We start from the raw sequence: 18,745 nt of genomic DNA, 5'->3' as shown, positions 1-18,745 counted from the left end.
ATCTAAGTACAGTGTGGAATTGGTAACCTTTAAAATAAGTTTATTTAAAGGATTGATAAGTTTAACCGGATCGTATCTAAATTTCAGGGGTCGGTAAACAACATTGCCGTAAAAATAAGAATGTGCTATTCAGTTTGATATAAGATTTGTACTGGTACATCCAAACGTCCAAACCAAATATTTGTATCAATGGAATAATTTAGTAAAGGTTTTAAGTAATTTGTGGAAACGAAATCTCTGACTCAATAATTTACCTTTAATTCATAGATTACGCTCATTGAAATCCAAAACGTCACTACAGACACGGACAAAACGAACGAGTTGGGATGTATAAACACCGTAAGACGGTACAAAAAGAACATCACCGTACAAAAATGGAAAAATTTACAAATGGGAAAAAAAAGTTTTGTCGTTAATTTTTGTGGAGAGTTTTTGGTGTAAATCTGAAATATCTAAATCTAGTAAAGGACAGTTTGAAATTCTAATCAGAACACATAATACCAATGTTAATATTGCCAAGTCATTAAATCAGGACTGTTGGGATCAAAATTTATATTCTGGATGAGATCTAAATGTAAAGGCATCAGAAATAAAATATAAATGGTCTACCATGTCCTTTTTCATAAGCGCATGCAACGGTAATAGAACTATAATAAATTTCGCAGTGTAATAATGTAATAAACAATAAAGTTATTCCTTTCATAACTTGTGGTAAATCTTAGTTCGTAAACTGAGCAAAATAAATGTTAAATGTATGAAAAATATTTGAGATCTTTTTTACTATTTAAGAGCAAGTAAAAAAGACATAAATATATACCATGGAGGTATTGACAAACGTTATATGTTGATAATCACTTCATCAAAAAGCCTGTGCAGCGGCTTACCCAATTTCACTATGATAATCTTACAGTTTTAGGTGATGCATGCATAACATCAGACTCTTACACTGTCGATGCACCCGGTATCGCTTGTTTTGGAGTTCATGCGATTTTCTCATTTTCTATTTGCTACCTTGATTTGTCTGTTTCTAAATCATTTACAATGTATGATATTTGAACATCGGTAAACTACTGTCACCGTAATTAAGCCAACTACGTAAGATATAAAACAAATGCTGTAAAATCATTTAACCCCATGGAAATATATTTTGGCTCCAGAAACAACGAGAGACTACAAGATTTTAAATTGTTAAATCTTATCACTTGAATAATTGAATTGTATCTGTACTTACCATTTTTGCCACAATAACTCCTATTAAACCCATATGTATTGATACTGTCCAAAGCATCATATGCAGTACCGTGCCAAAGCGTTCTTTCGTTTTGATGACCTTGGGGATTTAATGATTCCATTGACATTTTCTTTGCTTTGTATTGTTGATATAACGTACGATTCTGAATTCTTGAAATCTACAATTCACAAACAAAATAATAAATCGGCTTGTAGTGGTTTTTTTTTCTTTGAGATTAATCGTCATTCATTTGTTAGAGGCTATTTCAATCCTAAGTTGTTTCGTGGTCGATTTTGTCGTTATCATTACGAATTATTGTGACCGTTTGCAATTGGAATGGTTGCGGTTACATATACTTCTGCATTACCTTTACAATCTTATGTGCAGATCCAGTAGTTTTTGTAAATTCTTGATGAACTTCGAGATATTCCTGGTCAGTTTGTTGAAGAAGTACTAGTTTTATGTTTTCCTTATCGTCCATTGGACTCCAGTTTGAGGGCATTTCTAATGCCAAGCCGGATGCGTCTGAAAAAGAGTTTGTGAATATGTACTAATTGATAACGAATGTAAACTGAGCTTTTCGGGTGATGGATACATAACACAATGCATTGTATCTACCCACATTTGAGAGATAATACAATTTTTGACTTTTTTGTAAGCACACAACGTCGAACAAAAAGTCTTAATGTACGATTTATCAACCTTTATTAATCATTGCTTTCAGCATTGGTATTCTTATTAACATTAAATGCACGTATCTAGATGACAAAAAAAGAAAGACAACTAACGAATGTTCCCTTCTCCTGTTTATAATTACATTGGGATATTTTGACATATGTAATCTACCATACAATTTGAATTTTTAACACTTTGCTGTTGCACAAAACATATAATTATCATAGTGTTCAAATTGTGCTCTCCTTTGACATTTTTTACATTTCAACAGAGAAATGACAATGTGTAATAACCTAATTCAGAAAGTTTGAATATTAATAGAAGTAATAAAAAGTTTGGTTTGAAATTCACTGCACTTGACCATAAGGAAGAGAAATATATATAGGTGACACTTGGTATGAATGATCAGTACCATAAAATGTTGTTTAATATATATCCATATTTTCAGAAAACATTTTGCACAGTCCTTTTTTTTTTTTTTTTTTTTTTAGCTTATTAAGAGTTTTCCCATATAGCTCAAGCATTGACTTAGTATCTTTTGGGATTCTGTTCGCAACACTGTTAAAACCCCAAATAGTTATTTATTACAAAAATCAAGATCACAGTAAAATATGCATTTTTCATCATCCCAGTCACAGGTTGATTGAAAATTCGGAGCAATCTACCTGAAAATCTATTCAAATAATTTCTACTTAACATTCATCAAAATATTGTCAACCACTGACGTGATCTGTAGATCTCAGTTTTCTTGTTAATAAGTGTTACTATTTACAGTTTCTCACTATCAATTTATGTTTTCAAGGTAATATTCAAAGACACTAAAGTTCATAAAAACTACCATTAAAAGGCAATAACACAATAAAGAATTGTCTGACAGATTTGTTGGATTAACAAAATCTCTTGAATTATTGAGTATTTGTGTTCCTGTCAGATTTACCCTATCACAACAGTTTTCAAGATATTAAACAATTAGTTGTTTTTAACACTTTGTTGTTTTATTTTTTTTTCATGGCAGTCATTTTGGTTGAGGGACCCCAAGAAGATAATAATCTATAATTAAGACACCCTAAGTATCAATCTTGTCAAATTTGATTTCAAAGATTACGGTGGAAGTGATTTTGAAAAAAGTTTGCAAACGGCAGACGGAGAACGGACGACGGACGCCAAGTCGCGTGATAGCAAAAGGTGATAACATTATTCGGTCGGGTGAATTATTATGTGAACATGTATATAATAAATCTTTTAATGAATGACGGCTGTTTTGGGGGGATATAAGAACACTCATAAACTAACAGGACTAACTAAGCGGTACAAAAATAATAAAAACATAAATGGAGAATGTGCCTATAGGCCACAGATGCCCCCGCTTGTAAATATGCATGAGTCAACTTCCACATACAGATGCAGATTTACGTACTTAAGACCGTTTTGGATTATAAGCATTGTGTATAAGTTTCATAACATTTGGTTGAGGCAAACTAAAGTTAGAGAAGGGAAACGACAGATTTAGCAATTTTTCCATTTATAAAGAGGCATAACTCATTAACGGTAAAAGTGACGCCACCCATTTTCAAGCTTGATCTGTGTTTTGTGATAATAAACATTGTGTATAAGTTTGATAATATTTGGTTGAGGCAAACTAAAGTTAGAGAACGGAAACCAATTTTGGTGACGTACGGACGGATGGGACAGACGGACGGGACGGAAGGACGGGACGGAAGGACAGGACGGACAAGGATAACACTTAATGCCCCCTCCGCTACGGCGGGGGCATAAAAATGGTGCGTTATAAATCTCGTGCTGTACAAGCATTTGTTAAAGTTTGTGCATAAATTGCCTTGGTATCAAAATTAAGACTGGGACTCCTATCATCTCTGCTTAACGAATTCTAAAAACTCTACCTGATAGTTTGTTTCTTCGAATGACCTTCACAGCCTCTGAAGGTTTGCTCTCCAAATATTCCTCATAGCTGTTAAAATCAACGATATACTTGTTTCCCTTGTCATCGTGAAATTCAGCTGTTGCTTTGTTATTCCTAACTGCTTGTTCCAGCAGTAAATTTATCTGACTTGGGTAATCAATTAATTTTTCCCCATCAATGTCTACTTCCATATAACACCATTGTACCATTTCTGATACAAATTTAGCATGTTCCTCAGCATGACGCATTTCTTCTGTTCTTCTCAGGAAAGTGTAGATTTCTTGCAGAGCATGTGTAATATTTTCAGGCAAACCTGTTATCTTTATTCTACCAAGGTTCTTTTTCAGTGATATTTCAACACCGGAACCACCTAGTATTTGCTGTAAATCTTCTATCTGACATTAAAAAATATTTTATTTACAAATTGAATTCAAAAAGTTTATTAAAAAAGCCAGAATCAAATGGGAGAATCAAAAATCATAAGTAGAAGAAAACAGGCAATACTTTGATCAAAAAGGGTAACGACGAAAAGACATAAAACAAACACACACACACACATATATATATAAACAAGTCTAAATTCAAAACAACGTTCAAACCTATGATTGCGTTGGATAAAAACCGCAATTTTTATACGTGTGCATGCAAAACAAATTTCTTGTTAGAGGGGTCTAAATAAAGCACAAATAACATTTACCAAAAGACCAAAAAAGAGAAAAATTATATTTTAACAAAACGCATTTGACTAACAGGTCGAACAACAAATGTTCTTAAATCCTGCTGACTGCCATTGGTGATTGCCAAATAAACGGATCACCGATGTAATAAATGGATCTTAATTTTAAATTTTTATATTAAACAGAAAATAATAAACTTGCAGAGAAGATGATATACCGCAAACGAAAGGTGCAAAGGTTTTTGTACACCATATCCGGATTTCGACAAATAATGTCTCTTCAGTGATGTTAGGAATCGAAACGGTATTTGGAAAGCCCAACAATTTACCTCAATTTAGGATAGACTCTTGAATTTTGAGGAGTCAAAATAGGATGAACGGATCATATAAACCCTAAGACAAATATAATACAAGCCCAAACGAAAAAATATAAACAAGTCTAAATTGATAACAACGTCCAAACCTATGATTGCGTTGGATAAAAACCGCAATTTTTATACGTGTGCATGCAAAATAAATTTCTTGTTAGAGGGGTCTAAATACAGCACAAACAACATTTTCCAAAAGACCAAAAAAGTGAAAAAGTATATTTTAGCAAAACGAATTTGACTAACAGGTCGAACAACAAATGTTCTTAAACCCTGCCGACTGCCATAGGCGATTGCCAAATAAACGGATCACCAGGTGTAATAAATGGATCTTATTTATAAATTAATACCAAACAGAAAACAATAAACTTGCGGCAAAGATGGTATACCGCAAACAAAAGGTGCAAAGATTTTTGTATACCATATCCGGATTTCGACAATTATATATATATATATATATATATACAACAATGTTAAATCTGCAAATTTGCGGAAGAAAGTTTTAGTTCTCCCATCGCCGGGATTCAAACTCATACTATTCGGATATCGAGACAACACCGCCTACACCGTGTCCAGCGCTCTAGACCACTCGGCCACCTAGAATGAACTAAAAATTCTGCTTTCGGTGGCCTAGTGTTACCTTTCCTCGTCAGTAGAATCTAGAGTTGTAACACAGTACATGATATATATGGCATGAAGATGGAATTGATTGCAGATTAGCTAAATTATCTATCGTAAGATACAGTCACAGAAATAATTATTTGATAAGTATGTCTAAAAAAGTGACAACATTATGACAGATCCATCCATAGGATCACCAGTGAAGGTGATACACTGCTGAAAACACATATCATATTCATAATTACTCTAAATATTCGAACTCCCGGATATGCGTCTAAAGATGTGACAACTTCAATAAAAGAACAGAGATCCAATGTCCCCTGCGTTGCACATATTTTATTTATCCAGGAGGGAATAATTAAAAAAAACCACTTTTATTTGTTGTTCTTTAAAACAATTTATAAATAAAAAGCGTGCGCAGGGGACAAAAAAGTTTTTTTTTTTATTGTATACTAAATATTTCAAACAGACCTTCAAGGGCATTACTTATAATATACTATAAGTTTTATAAAAAATTGTACCCGTGAGAGCGCTAACGAGGCCATTTTCCATAAATTAAATATTTTAAAGGGTCATAACTCTTTTAAAAAAGTCGATCGTTCACCATTATAGAACTTGTCCGAGATATTGCTGATATTAACCTATAGTGTATGTTTTATAAAAATCTGGCAAGTATTGTATCCGTGAAAGCGCTAACGAGGCCATTTTCCATAGATTTAATATTTCAAAGGGTCATAACTCTTATAAAAAAGTTGATCGGCCGCCATTATAGAACTTGTTCGAGATATTGCTGATATTAACCTATAGTATAAGTTTAATAAAAATCTGGCAAGAATGGTACCCGTGAGAGCGCTTACAAGACCGGACGGACGGACGGACGCCTGGTATATCCATATCCCCGGCGTCTTTAATTTAACTCAATGCTAGATCTGCAAGTTTGCGACAGCAAATGTATGTCATTCCCTCAGTGCGAAGTCACAGAACAGGGGTTCGAATCCCGCTTAGGGATGATGGCATTGGCACGCCTTCTTGTTGAAATGTACGCCGATGTGCAATGGATTGCATACACCATGATGATATTACCAATGATTTTAACGTTACAATGTCAATACAGAAGTCAATTTGTTTGAAGAGGGCAGTTTTTCTGCTTTATAAGTAAATCATCGACATTTTTACCGTTAAACACAAGTTTAGCAGAGATATTGCTGATATTAACCTATAGTATAAGTTTAATAAAAATCTGGCATGTATGGTACCCGTGAGAGCGCTTACAAGACCGGACGGACGGACGGACACACGGTCGGACGCCCGATATATCCATATCCCCCGCGTTTTTAATTTAACCCAATGTTAGATCTGCAAATTTGCGACAGCAAATTTATGTCATTCCCTCAGTGCTATGTCATAGAAACAGGGGTTCGAATCCCGCTTAGGGATGATGGCATTGGCACGCCTTCTTGTTGAAATGTACGCCGATGTGCAATGGATTGCATACACCATGATGATATTACTAATGTTTTTAACGTTAAAATGTCAATACAGAAGTCGATTTGTTTGAAGAGGGCAGTTTTTCTGCTTTATAAGTAAATCATCGACATTTTAACCGTTAAACACAAGTCTCTTATTTGTGAAACAAAAAGATTAATAGATTGATGGATGTCTGATGTTCAATTTCCAGGTGCAAATATATTTTAATGCATATTCCACGTAGGAACAAGATAAAAAGGGATTTATAAACTTTTATACTACGGGGGAAAAGGGACTGATTGGTAGAGAGGAGATACTGTAGCGGATCCTTTTTTGTCTTCGAATTATTTTTTTCTCTCAATATGATGAAGTATGGCATTATCTCAATGCATACGGGTCCGCACACAGACTTTCCATATTATAATATAGCGGTAAAGGACAAACTAAACAACCCAGAAATATGTCCACATGTAGCAAAATTAAAAAGAGGACAATCTCTCATTTAGTACAAAACTGTAACTAAGGACATTGAAAATATAAAATAAATTTTTGTATTTCAAATGTTGCAAACACCGTTTAAACAGATGTAAATTAAGGGTAAAGATGACACTAAAATATTAACAGGGTACTAACAAGGGATATTTAAACAGTATACGATTTTCAAATAATTCAAACTTATATAGTAAACAGGCTTATTGCAGAATGGTAATTCTTTTAAAGATTATTTTATCTCAACCATGCACAACTATATCATCGATACCGTAATTCATGAATGTTTTATGGACAATAAAAATGCCAATTTATATACTAATTGAAAATCGTTAGATTTTTAACTATGCTTTACGCGTAATATAAATCATCGCATTTCATCGTGACCATCGCACTTCAGCGTGAACATCGCTCCTCCAAGTGCTATATTATATATTTATATATACGTCTAAATATGTGACAACTTTACGACGGACGTTCTCCATCGGATAACCTGTGTTATATATACTTCGTTTCAAATTTAGCCCAATAATGTTAGATCTGAAAATTTGCGTTTGGAATTTAATGTTCTTCCCTTAGCGGGATTCGAACCCATGCATCTGAGACATCATGGCAACACTGCCTGCACCGTGTCCAGAGCCTTAGACCACTCGACCAACCAGGCTATATAAACATATAGCTTTCGTCAGTCGAGTAATGCCTTTCCTCTTTATCAAGGGTTGTAACACAGTACATGATGTATAGTAGCACGCAGATTATGAAAAAAATAGTAAGCGAGTTCAAATGTCTTTTAGAGGCTAGCGTTTTCATCCATCTGCAGAGACTTGTCAAAACTGAGACGTTGTTATTGGTAACGTTGTTGAGGAGGATCTATGACGTTATGTCAATGTTTACGTTGCACAACGTAAAAATGACATGCATGTAACATCATCATGTAACATCATCATAAACAATAACATATCGTCATAAATCCTCATCAACAACGTTACCAAAAACAACTTGCTCAAGAATCGTTTGTTTTAATGTCTAAATATAGCCCCTAATATGAACAGTGCATTACTTTTAGTTTTACCCTATACACCTTCCCAATCCACTTTCTCAAGATATATGTACAAAACGGAAGCAACCAGGGCAAGGAAAAGAGAGGTGGCAGAAATCGAACTGTAAAAACTTTGCTTGGTTTGGGTCATGCATTCCTAGGCAAAGTTGTGAAATGGTCCATTCGAAAAGGATATAAAATTAAAACGTCTGATGCTGTCAAATTAAATGATTTTAAATAAAAAAGGATGGTCGAATTAGCATCAAATATCTTCGGTTTTAGGAACGGAAAAGTCATACTTTCATAAAACCAATCTGTTTCAAGGAAAAGTATCTCTGAAAAATGACATCATCCAAAATCAATACCGGATAGTCAGCTATAAAGGACAACGGCTTACCAAAATGTGAAACAATTCTTATTCAAAAAAGAAAACCAAACGCATGATTTTTTTTTGAAAACAGGAACAGGAACTGCTTAACATTCCGGAGCACATGTAGTAATCTTAGAGCTTCGGCGGGGCTTGTCTTGATCAACCTTAAGTTTTCTATGTAGTTTATGTACAGTTGTCTGTCTCGTCGCTGTTTTACGTTTTGGCAATGGTGTTGTCTGTATTTTTTCCTTTATTTTCTCTTTGATCCCTCCTCCTCGTATCTTCTGCCGTTTACTTATAGACCTCACATCTTTCTATTATAAAAGATGAGTGTCTCCTCTGCTGTGAATAGCATTTTATGGCATTAGAACCAAAATACATAACGAAACACAACTTTATATATAAAACAACAGAAATTAAAGCCAAGTTTCATTGCTTTGGGTTTTTTCAAACGCGTGTAGGGATTTTGTGTAACAAATTGAAAAACTGCATTCCTTTTTTTCATATTGAAGAAATTTATACGCTTGAAATCATTTTTAATAAAATAAATGTAAAACAAAGTAACATTTGTCACTTTATTTGAATTAATACCAGAAGAGGTCGTGGATGTATCTTACATAATCGGTTGCCAAAAACTGAAAATTTTAAAATGATAATGTATGAATTTCATGATTCCGAAGCGCTTTTCTGGATTTACCTTTATCAGAAACTCTCAAAGCCGAATATTTGAAAGCCAAGAATGAAAAAGATCTAAAACAGTTGAAGAGCTTTATAACCAAAATGGCAAACGAGACGTCAATTTATGACTGATTTTAGCATTTCTTTCTCTTATTGTGATGGACTTTCCGGAGGTTCCCTCATATTGATTTTGTTTTATTTCTAAGGACTTTTCATGCAACTATGATTCATTTGTAGGAATTTAAATAAAGAAAAACATAAAAGATAGTATTCAATTATAACTAGCAAAGTCAACCGGTAAAAGCAATGTCCTTTAGATCTTCTTTTCAGTAAAATGACAACTCGTACTATATAATATTCTTGTAAAACTTTTGATGTTCTTTATTTATATCTCATTTAGTTTTGTATGATCGAATCACTTATGGCATTTATTCTCACTTAGACTTAAACCTGCCATTGTTGTATGAAAGCTATATATAAGTGTAGCGGTTGTAAGATCCCAAGAAGCAGGTTCTCCTATTCAGAAGATTTAATACCTGTGTAACTCTCACTACATCAAATTATAAACCTGTACTCACAAGACATTCATACCTGTGTTCTTGATAAATCTTTTATCAATTCATCATCGACAGTTTTCTCCTGGAATGCGCTTTCTAGACTATTTTCTAAAGCTGTAATAGCGCTTTTAGCACTTTGTTCAGTTTTAGCAAACACCTTGATATAGACTATAGCTTTCAAGCTCACGTTACTTATCTGGATATTGCGTTTTTGCCTTACTGGAGTTTTCCCTCCTAAAATGAAAACTTATGGGTTAATATACACACGATTTTAAACAAATTGTAATTATATTAAGATCTGATTTTATACAAAAAAACTACAAAAAATCTCAAGTCTTACGAAGAATATAAAAAAACAAAACATCTAAAATCATACTCCGGCATTTAACTTAAAAGACCATCGAAAAAGATGTAAACAATCGAAATGATAAACTTTCAACATTCTTTGAAAAAGATTTTCATTTTTTTGGGGTTTAATTTCAGTTGGATATCATCCCGATAGGTTTAAGATAGGTGTAAGAAATGATAGGTGTGAAAATGTCCTGCACTGTACTGTTTAACCATTTTGTGTCGAAAGACCCATTGTATTCAGCAATACATGCATATTTTTTGAAATATAACATTAAACATTTTGGTGGAAACAGGAGTTCTTTTAATTTTTAACATATTTTTTTTAAAAAATGTTATCACTGTCAAAACCTTTAAAAAAATAACAATTATCTAACCTGAGTTTGCAGGGATATATTTTAAGATGTAATACATGAAATTATGATAAGAAACGTAGGGTTCCTGGGAAAACATTTTTAATGCTGTTAAATCCAGTAAAAAGCCAGTGCAACTTAAAGTATCCCAATACAATGATCGACAATACCAGCAAACATTCTTAAAATATGAAAATAAGGAGATTTGGTATGATTGCCAATGAGACAACTACCCATCAGTGACCAAATGACTTAGATGACAGCAATTGTAGGTCCTGTAAGGTCTGCAACATTTTGCAAATCCCATACCTTATGGAAATCTATGAAAGTGTTTGACATGAAAATAAATAAAACAATTAAAGCAGGCTCCCGACTTGGGCGTACATAATATAGCGGCATTAAACATGTTTGTGAGCACTCAATCCTCCCCTCACCTGGGAGAGCACACCATGAGAAAAAATTGTAAAAATCAGTTAAAAAAGGCTTGACTCATCAGATTGACACAAAACACAAATTACAACTAAAAATAAGACATAAGACTTAAGACACAAAGTATCGGATTTAAGACAATTTTCGCATGCATCATACTAGTTCGAGTATGATTTGGATCTAGTTACTTCAAACAAAAATAGAAAACTCATTGGTCACTGTTATCAACCATATAAGCATCATGTATATTTTCATTTTTCTATGTCTTCTAGTAGCAGGTTGACATTATATTTGAAACAATTTAGTGAAAGGTTGATGCTATCTGATTCACGGCTACACAAGTGCAGTAAAAATATACAAACATTAATTGGTATGGGTGTCTTTCGCCATCTTGGATTGTAACATAGTAGAGAAACAAGGTCCAAATTTTCAATCAAGTCAGCAAAATTTCTGCAGAAATGCAATTTACTAATGTGAATTTTCTATAAATAAACAAATTTATAAGATTTAACTAATAATTACTAATGTTTTTACAAACGTAGATTATTTTTGCTTGATTTTCAATGTTTTTTGAAATGGCGTAATGAGGGGAGGTAACTCTGAAATAGTACATTTTCTAAAGGAATCTACATGAAATTTTGCTATTTTATGGTTAAGCAGGAAAAAACGTACGGTGAACCTATCTTTTCTTTTGATGTTCTGAAAGCATTTTTGAAAGCTATCTACTCGTATTTTATTTTACAATTCTATCATTTTGTTTAGGTTCTATTCACATAATGATGTTTTTCCTGTATAATCCATACAAAATGTGACATTTTTTCACAACCTGTAGCTTGAGAAAAAGCTCGGTGACCTATCATTTTTATTATATTATTGGACATATCCCAATATATACTACGTTTTAACAAAGTATGAACAAATTCTATCATTTTTAATCAATACTCCCATACCACCTTAAATATTTTTGCAAGAATAAAAAATAAATTTGTAGGAGGAATTAAATCGGACGTCCTTTAAATTACCTCCAGAAAATTGCATAAGGCTATTTGCAGGCGCATAAAAAATTGACAGCTTAAACTAGATGCAAAAAATAAAAGTCGAAATTAAAAAGATGGTTACCTGTACTAGTCCCAACAATAATGTATATGTTCAAGTTAATCTATCTGGACTTGCTCGAGTTACTGCGCAATAAACAAACTTTTTTTCAAATCTAAAGGGAGCTGTCTTCCGTAGATTAAAGTTTGCATCATCGGTACTGGCATGAAAATACGGATTTTGTGTTATTGAAATTTAATGTTGCAAAATTTAGGAAATTACTTTAAATTAAGGAATATATTGCCCTAATGCAAATCTTTGATTTATTGCCAGGCTTTGGCTACTTTTTTTTTTGTCCTTTTTGATTTATCAGCTCTTCCTTTTTGTTAATAAGCTTTGGATTTTCAAATATTTTGGCCACGTGCATCATTTAAGAGACATTCATTGTTGAAATGCGCCTCTGGTGCAGAAATATTAAATGTTATGTCATACAATTTTTACAAAATTTGATCAAAGTAGTCTCTAGCTTTTGTATGAAGTGAGGAAGGACGGACAAAAGGACAACAATTTATCATAATACGTCTCGTCTATGACTGACGTAAAAATAAGAGATCTCCGGGCTCAAATGTTATACATCAAGCAAATTTCAAATCAACATATATATGCCATGAAAACATATTGTAGTAGGTAGTGAAGATGACGGTATAAATTACAATTTGATTTTTCAGAACTTGTCCGGATACCATCGTTTTTGATTGGACAATATAGGAAAATATAAACTTAATAGATATTAGTAGCTAAGTATTAAATCCATTGTGTTAATTTAACAATTTTTGTCTTTCTTACTTTGTTTAGTTCACCCGGCCCGGAGTATCAATATCAGCATTTTTAATAAACTTGATTCAGTCGTCCGTTCATCGTCATCAACATATATATAATATTCATTCATTAAGATGAAATACTATCAAATTCCAAATTAGATGCACATTTAATCATCAAATAATAATAAGTATCTCGTTGCATGTAAAAATGACAAATCATTTCTAATGTAACTCAATAGCGAGAAATTTTGCATAAATCGAGCACAGAAATTCAATGCAGATTATACTGCTTAACAATTTGATTGACTACATTAAAGTGATTATGATGTTTGGGGACGTAGTATTTTAACGACAGTAGGCACTCCTTTATAAATCAGATTCGTTCTTCAAATTGTCAAACATAGCCTGATATCTTTAATAAGTTTTTTACACGTACAAAATCAAAATGTTATTTTGCTAAATGATGATATAAGAAGTCACCAAAGATACCAGCTTTTTAATTTATTAAGTAAGACGCATTTTCGTCTATATAAGCATAACCAATGGCGTTTGAATGAGATGGCAGGCCAAATCAGTTAAAAAGTGAAAGAGCAATGAAAAAAACAAATTACAAAAAGTTTTATTTTCAATTCTGGCTAAAGTTATCTTTGATTGGGATATAAAAAACTGAAAATCTTACATTTAATTAACAGAATATTACGGAGTCAATGATATTCTAACTGTATAAGAGAGGCAAAAGATACAAACGGGAAATTCAAACTCACATAAGTCGAAAAAACTCACACGCCATGGCAAAAAACTTAAACGACCAAAAGACAAAAAATGTATACAAAACGTAAAATAGAAAACTGCAGACTGAGCAACCCGAACCCCACATCACCGGTTTATCAAACTGCCCTTTTATTACAAATAATTGCTAAACGTATATATATTATAGACATACCAATTCCTATCCATCCTGCAAATTTTGATAATAAGGATGGGTTTTGATCACCCGACATGCTGCTTTCCAGGCAAGTAACAAATGTTTGTGTCATATTTCCATCGTTTAAGACAATGTGAACATCAATATCGGTTTTCCCACTGAAGTCTTGAAGAACGTCAACAAATGCTGCTGAGACCTTCTGGATCTCTCCAAGTTCTGGATTCAAAAACATTTAAAAAAAGTAACAGTGAACTAAAAGAGACAGAATAATGTGCAAATGTACAAAAAATGTACAAATGCCTTAGTATTGGAGAACATGAATTATTTATTAGTTGTTATTGTAATTGACTTTGTTTCAGTAACAGCAAGTTCTCTTAGATCGGCACTTTGTGTCTTTTGTCTTTATGCAATTTGTTACATTTTGTGCTTCCGATGAGTCAAGCCATTTCAGCCTGATTTTTACAGTTTGTTCTTATGTTGTGCTGTCACAACACTTTCTCATGTTGAGCCTAATTGAGCGCTCACAAACAGTTTTAATAGGGCCACATTCTATATGTATTTATCACAAGTCATGAACCCGTTGTTCAGTGCTTTGCGTTGGTTGCTGTCTGTCATATTGTTGTTCATTAATTATTTTGTCATAAATCATGCCGGGTTATTTTTCGTTTGAATTGTTTCCCAAGTCATGTCGGGACCTTTTATAGCTGACTACAAATATACGGTATGGGTTTTGCTCATTGTTGAAAGCCGTACGGTGACACATATAATTGCTCAAATCCGCTTCATTTGAGTCTGTATGTCCATTTGGCATCTTTCTCATCTCTTTTTTTGGACTCTGTTGGATAGTTGTCTCATTATCATTCATACTACATCTTGTTTTATAACAAAAGACTCTAGCCTGTAATTTCACCAAAATATATTTTTTTTATATCTAAATGAAGGCTTTGAGAAACGGATGCAGACTATTTTTTTCTATTTTTCGCAATAGTCGGCTGATTTTTTTAACATTTTTCCTTTATCAGCATTCGAGTAGCAATTTTTCGATATTTTAATTTGATATATAATTGATACGTATTATTTACTTCAGTAAACTTACCATTTGCTGGAAATGCAACGCTGTGTTGATCAAACTCCTCAAGTTTTTCAATTACCAATTTTATTTTTGATTTCAAATCCGATGACGAGTCCTCTACATCCAAATGAATTATAAACTCACTTGCAAAATTACGCCCTGCTGTTGTCATCGCAATTTTGTCTTTCTTCATGTTTTTAGCTTCAATTCATATAAGATTATCACCATAAATGCTTTTAATATATCATTAATCGTTTTATGAACTGTTACTCAAATAATTGTTAAATCATGTTCTCTTTGTCCTTTTGAAAATCATTCATAGTTAATTTTAGCGCTCGAAGTGTTTTACTGGGTTATTTCTGATGCAAAAACCTTAACAAAATACTTTAGGATCTTTCTAGATAAAGGGTTGTTAAGTAAAAATGAGGAAAAATTAGTCACGTACTAAGGATAGCTATTACTCACGGACTTTTCAGAAGTAAAAATGAGGAAAAATCAGTCACGTACTAAGGATAGCTATTACTAACGGACTTTTCAGAAGTAATCTAGGACAAACTCAAATTTTATCGTTACTGAAATGGTGCAGAATTGGCTGTATAAGATATCTATCACTGATTGTTCATGGCTGGTGGTTTTTGGCTTATTTTTCTTGAAACAGTGCATTCTTAGTCTCACATTTCCATGCATAATTGCCGATATTTTGATTTGTTGGGTTTTATTATCTTGAAAGTGCAGCGAAGTTTTCTCATTGTTTACCTTCATTTAAAAGTAGAATGTTTCAAAAAAAAATGTTCCAGCTTTCTTCTTATTTAAACTTAACGGCACATTTAAAGTTGTAAGCTATTTTTGTGTTATATTTATGCTTTCAGTAAATTTTCTTACAAGTGAGAGGTTTACTTAGCTATAAAACCAGGTTTAATCCACCTTTTTCTACATAAGGAAATGCCTGTACCAAGTCAGGAATATGACCGTTATTGTCCATTCGTTTGATGTGTTTGAGATTTTGATTTTGCCATTTGATAAGGGACTTTCCGTTTTGAATTTTCCTTGGAGTTCGGTATTTTTGTTATTTTACTTTTGATTAGATTTGTATAATTTATACATTTTATATACCTTGCGTTTTTAATTCCCGTGACAGCGAATCTCCACCATAACTGATAATTACATTGCTGACGCTACCTGTGTAACATAAATGGCATAGAAATGTGCTTGTTTCTGTAAATTAGGTATATGTGCTTTTTAAAAAACAACATATACCGATTCTAAAAGAATAAAGACTCATGTTTGAACTACTTAAACCGAATTTGAATGTTCTGTTTTGTCTGTATTATATTTGAATGATACTTTTGTTTACTATGTATTGCAATAATCTCCGCATTATCAACATTTCTATCTAAATTAAAAGAATTATCCAATTGTTTTTAATTGTATTCTTTCTGATACTGGTAAAATACTTGAAATGCTAGCAAACCTGGGTTTTATTACATTTATTGGTGATAGTTAAAGTAATAAGGAGCCATAGATCCTGAACTGCAAATCGTCAACATCAAACTTGACATCAATTTTGTAATCAGTGACTGCATATTAAAATTTGAAAAGATTGTTTTAAACGGTCCTCAACCTATTGCACATAAACGACATACAGTACCATTTTCTAATGAATCAGGGTACATAACTCCTGACCGATAAAAGAGAAAATTGTCAGTATCAAACTTGAACTTTATCATGTAATCAATAAAAACACATCGCACATTTGAAAAGCATCAGTTGAACGGTTCTTAAGTTATTGTATGAAATTGACATATCATAAAATGTAATTTTCTAATCCATCAAGGATCATAATTCCAGAACGTCAGAAGTCCAAATCGTCAATATCAAACCTGACCTTCATTTTATCATCACTAATTTTAATCGTGGTATCTATGATGAGTTTATTTACATCATATTAAGATTTGAAAAATCATCGGTTCAACGGTTCACAAGGGCATAAGATACAAATTATTACATTAATGTTTCTATGAAAAACGGGCCAAAAGTCAATGTTGATATGCACTCTTGATATACTCAACGAATTCATGACTTCCTTTTCGAGATATTTCAATTTGTTTTACGCATGTTTCTGGTAAAAACATCAAATTACATATTTCAATACTTGTTGAGAAAAAAACACACAAATTTCAAACAAAAAGAGATTTTTTTATCCGTTTGTTTTGTAAACTGTTTTCAGTAAATAGACCTTTGAGTATGTTTCCAAAATGAAGGTTGAATTCGATATAATTTGTTATGAAACCATAAAAATTACTGTTAATAGTAAGCCATAACCAAGTTCATAGCCACTGCAAATGCAATAAAAAAATACAAGCTTACTCTTGACCTATCCTGTTACATTCTTGCCAGGAATCTTAATTATTTTTGTGACAAGCAAGATTTGATTAATAAAAATAAAATGTAGTTAAAAAAGTAAAAATCTACCGTTGATTTTTCTTCAAGCAGGACACAATCGATTGCAACTGATAACAATTACTTCCATGTGATTATTTTTTTCAAGATAATACAGAAAAGTTATTTTAAAAGCTAGAAATTGGACCTCCCTGTTTTGGCGTAAGATTACGTTGCAGTGTATTCTTAGATCATCGCCATGCCATTAGTTGAATTTTGTATTGATGGCAAAGTAAACCGTTTTCATCTGCCTCCAATTTTATGGTGCCGTTTGTGTATTTTCCACCCGAATTTGGATTCTTCTCATAGGCAACGTTGCAAGACAACGCGTTAAAGTTCTATCCATTGTTATCTACTTTATCTACGGTTTCGTATGCTTTTAACTTAATGCAAGGAAACGGGTTGAGCCGCCTGCTCCTTAACCGAATTTCAGTCAGAAACCTCTGTTAACAATGATATTGAGAATAAATAATCGGCTCTAACATAAAAAGTTGTAGTTATTCCAACGCTCGATTAATAGCAGTTTTTTTCTCATGGTTTTTCTATTTTTAATACTTTTTTAATCACTCTTATTACGCCTACCTGATTTTGAGACGAACTTTCCATTTGTACAATTCACTATAGCGCTGACATCTAGTGCGCATATGTCTCCTTGGTAAACTTTTAAAGTTGCATGGTCAAAATCCATAGAGCTCTGTTCCATTTTATCTCTTGATCTTCGACTTTTTGTTTGTTTTCTTAAAAAAAATCAAATATTAGATAGCTGTCTTCTTTGAAAATAAAATGTTTGCTAGTGGTGGATAGACATTTAGGTTAGAATCCAATTGTTTACCGATGTTCAACTCTCATCAATCGATTAAGAAGATACAAATCAAGATAAGAAACAAAACCTGCGGGAATGGCATGAACTCCACAAGTAGCGAAACCGGATGCATCGACAGGGTAACCGTTTATCTTATTCTCTTATGCATGCATCATGCACCGCCATGTGAATACTTACGCATTCAAAAGGATACCATCGGAAATAGTAAAAGATCAGACAACTATTCTGGCGTTCCATTATTAATGACAGTGAAAACATGTCTCCAGCGAATTGAGACACAGGCACATCATATCGGTTAATAAATTTGTGTAGGTCACCGTAAACTTATGTAGCATCAATTCTAGTTGTTTTTTATGTGTAAGAAGCCCACCTGTTTTAAAGAAGTACACATAGTGTGACCATGTTCGA

At 32.9% G+C, this 18,745-nt stretch overlaps 1 protein-coding gene across 1 annotated transcript in view; it reads right to left on the bottom strand.

Annotated features, from left to right (window-relative positions):
* Window positions 1-18,244, bottom strand: part of LOC127714153 (protein mono-ADP-ribosyltransferase PARP14-like) — a 28,252-nt gene extending 10,008 nt beyond the window's left edge. The window contains exons 1-8 of the mRNA XM_052220168.1: window positions 18,097-18,244; window positions 16,189-16,254; window positions 15,100-15,276; window positions 14,022-14,219; window positions 10,127-10,326; window positions 3,808-4,222; window positions 1,599-1,756; window positions 1,232-1,409 (exon numbers count right to left, since the gene is read on the bottom strand). Coding sequence (XP_052076128.1) covers window positions 1,232-1,409; window positions 1,599-1,756; window positions 3,808-4,222; window positions 10,127-10,326; window positions 14,022-14,219; window positions 15,100-15,276; window positions 16,189-16,254; window positions 18,097-18,217 — 1,513 coding nt within the window. The 5' untranslated portion in view covers window positions 18,218-18,244. The remainder of the gene's footprint in view (window positions 1-1,231; window positions 1,410-1,598; window positions 1,757-3,807; window positions 4,223-10,126; window positions 10,327-14,021; window positions 14,220-15,099; window positions 15,277-16,188; window positions 16,255-18,096) is intronic.
* Window positions 18,245-18,745: the final 501 nt, after the last annotated feature.

This window comes from Mytilus californianus, unplaced genomic scaffold (assembly GCF_021869535.1).
Source record: "Mytilus californianus isolate M0D057914Y unplaced genomic scaffold, xbMytCali1.0.p SCAF_9, whole genome shotgun sequence".
Classification (NCBI taxonomy): Eukaryota; Metazoa; Mollusca; class Bivalvia; order Mytilida; family Mytilidae; genus Mytilus; species Mytilus californianus.
The sequence above is the reverse complement of the archived record's forward strand: the minus strand, read 5'-3'. Positions and strand labels throughout refer to the sequence as shown.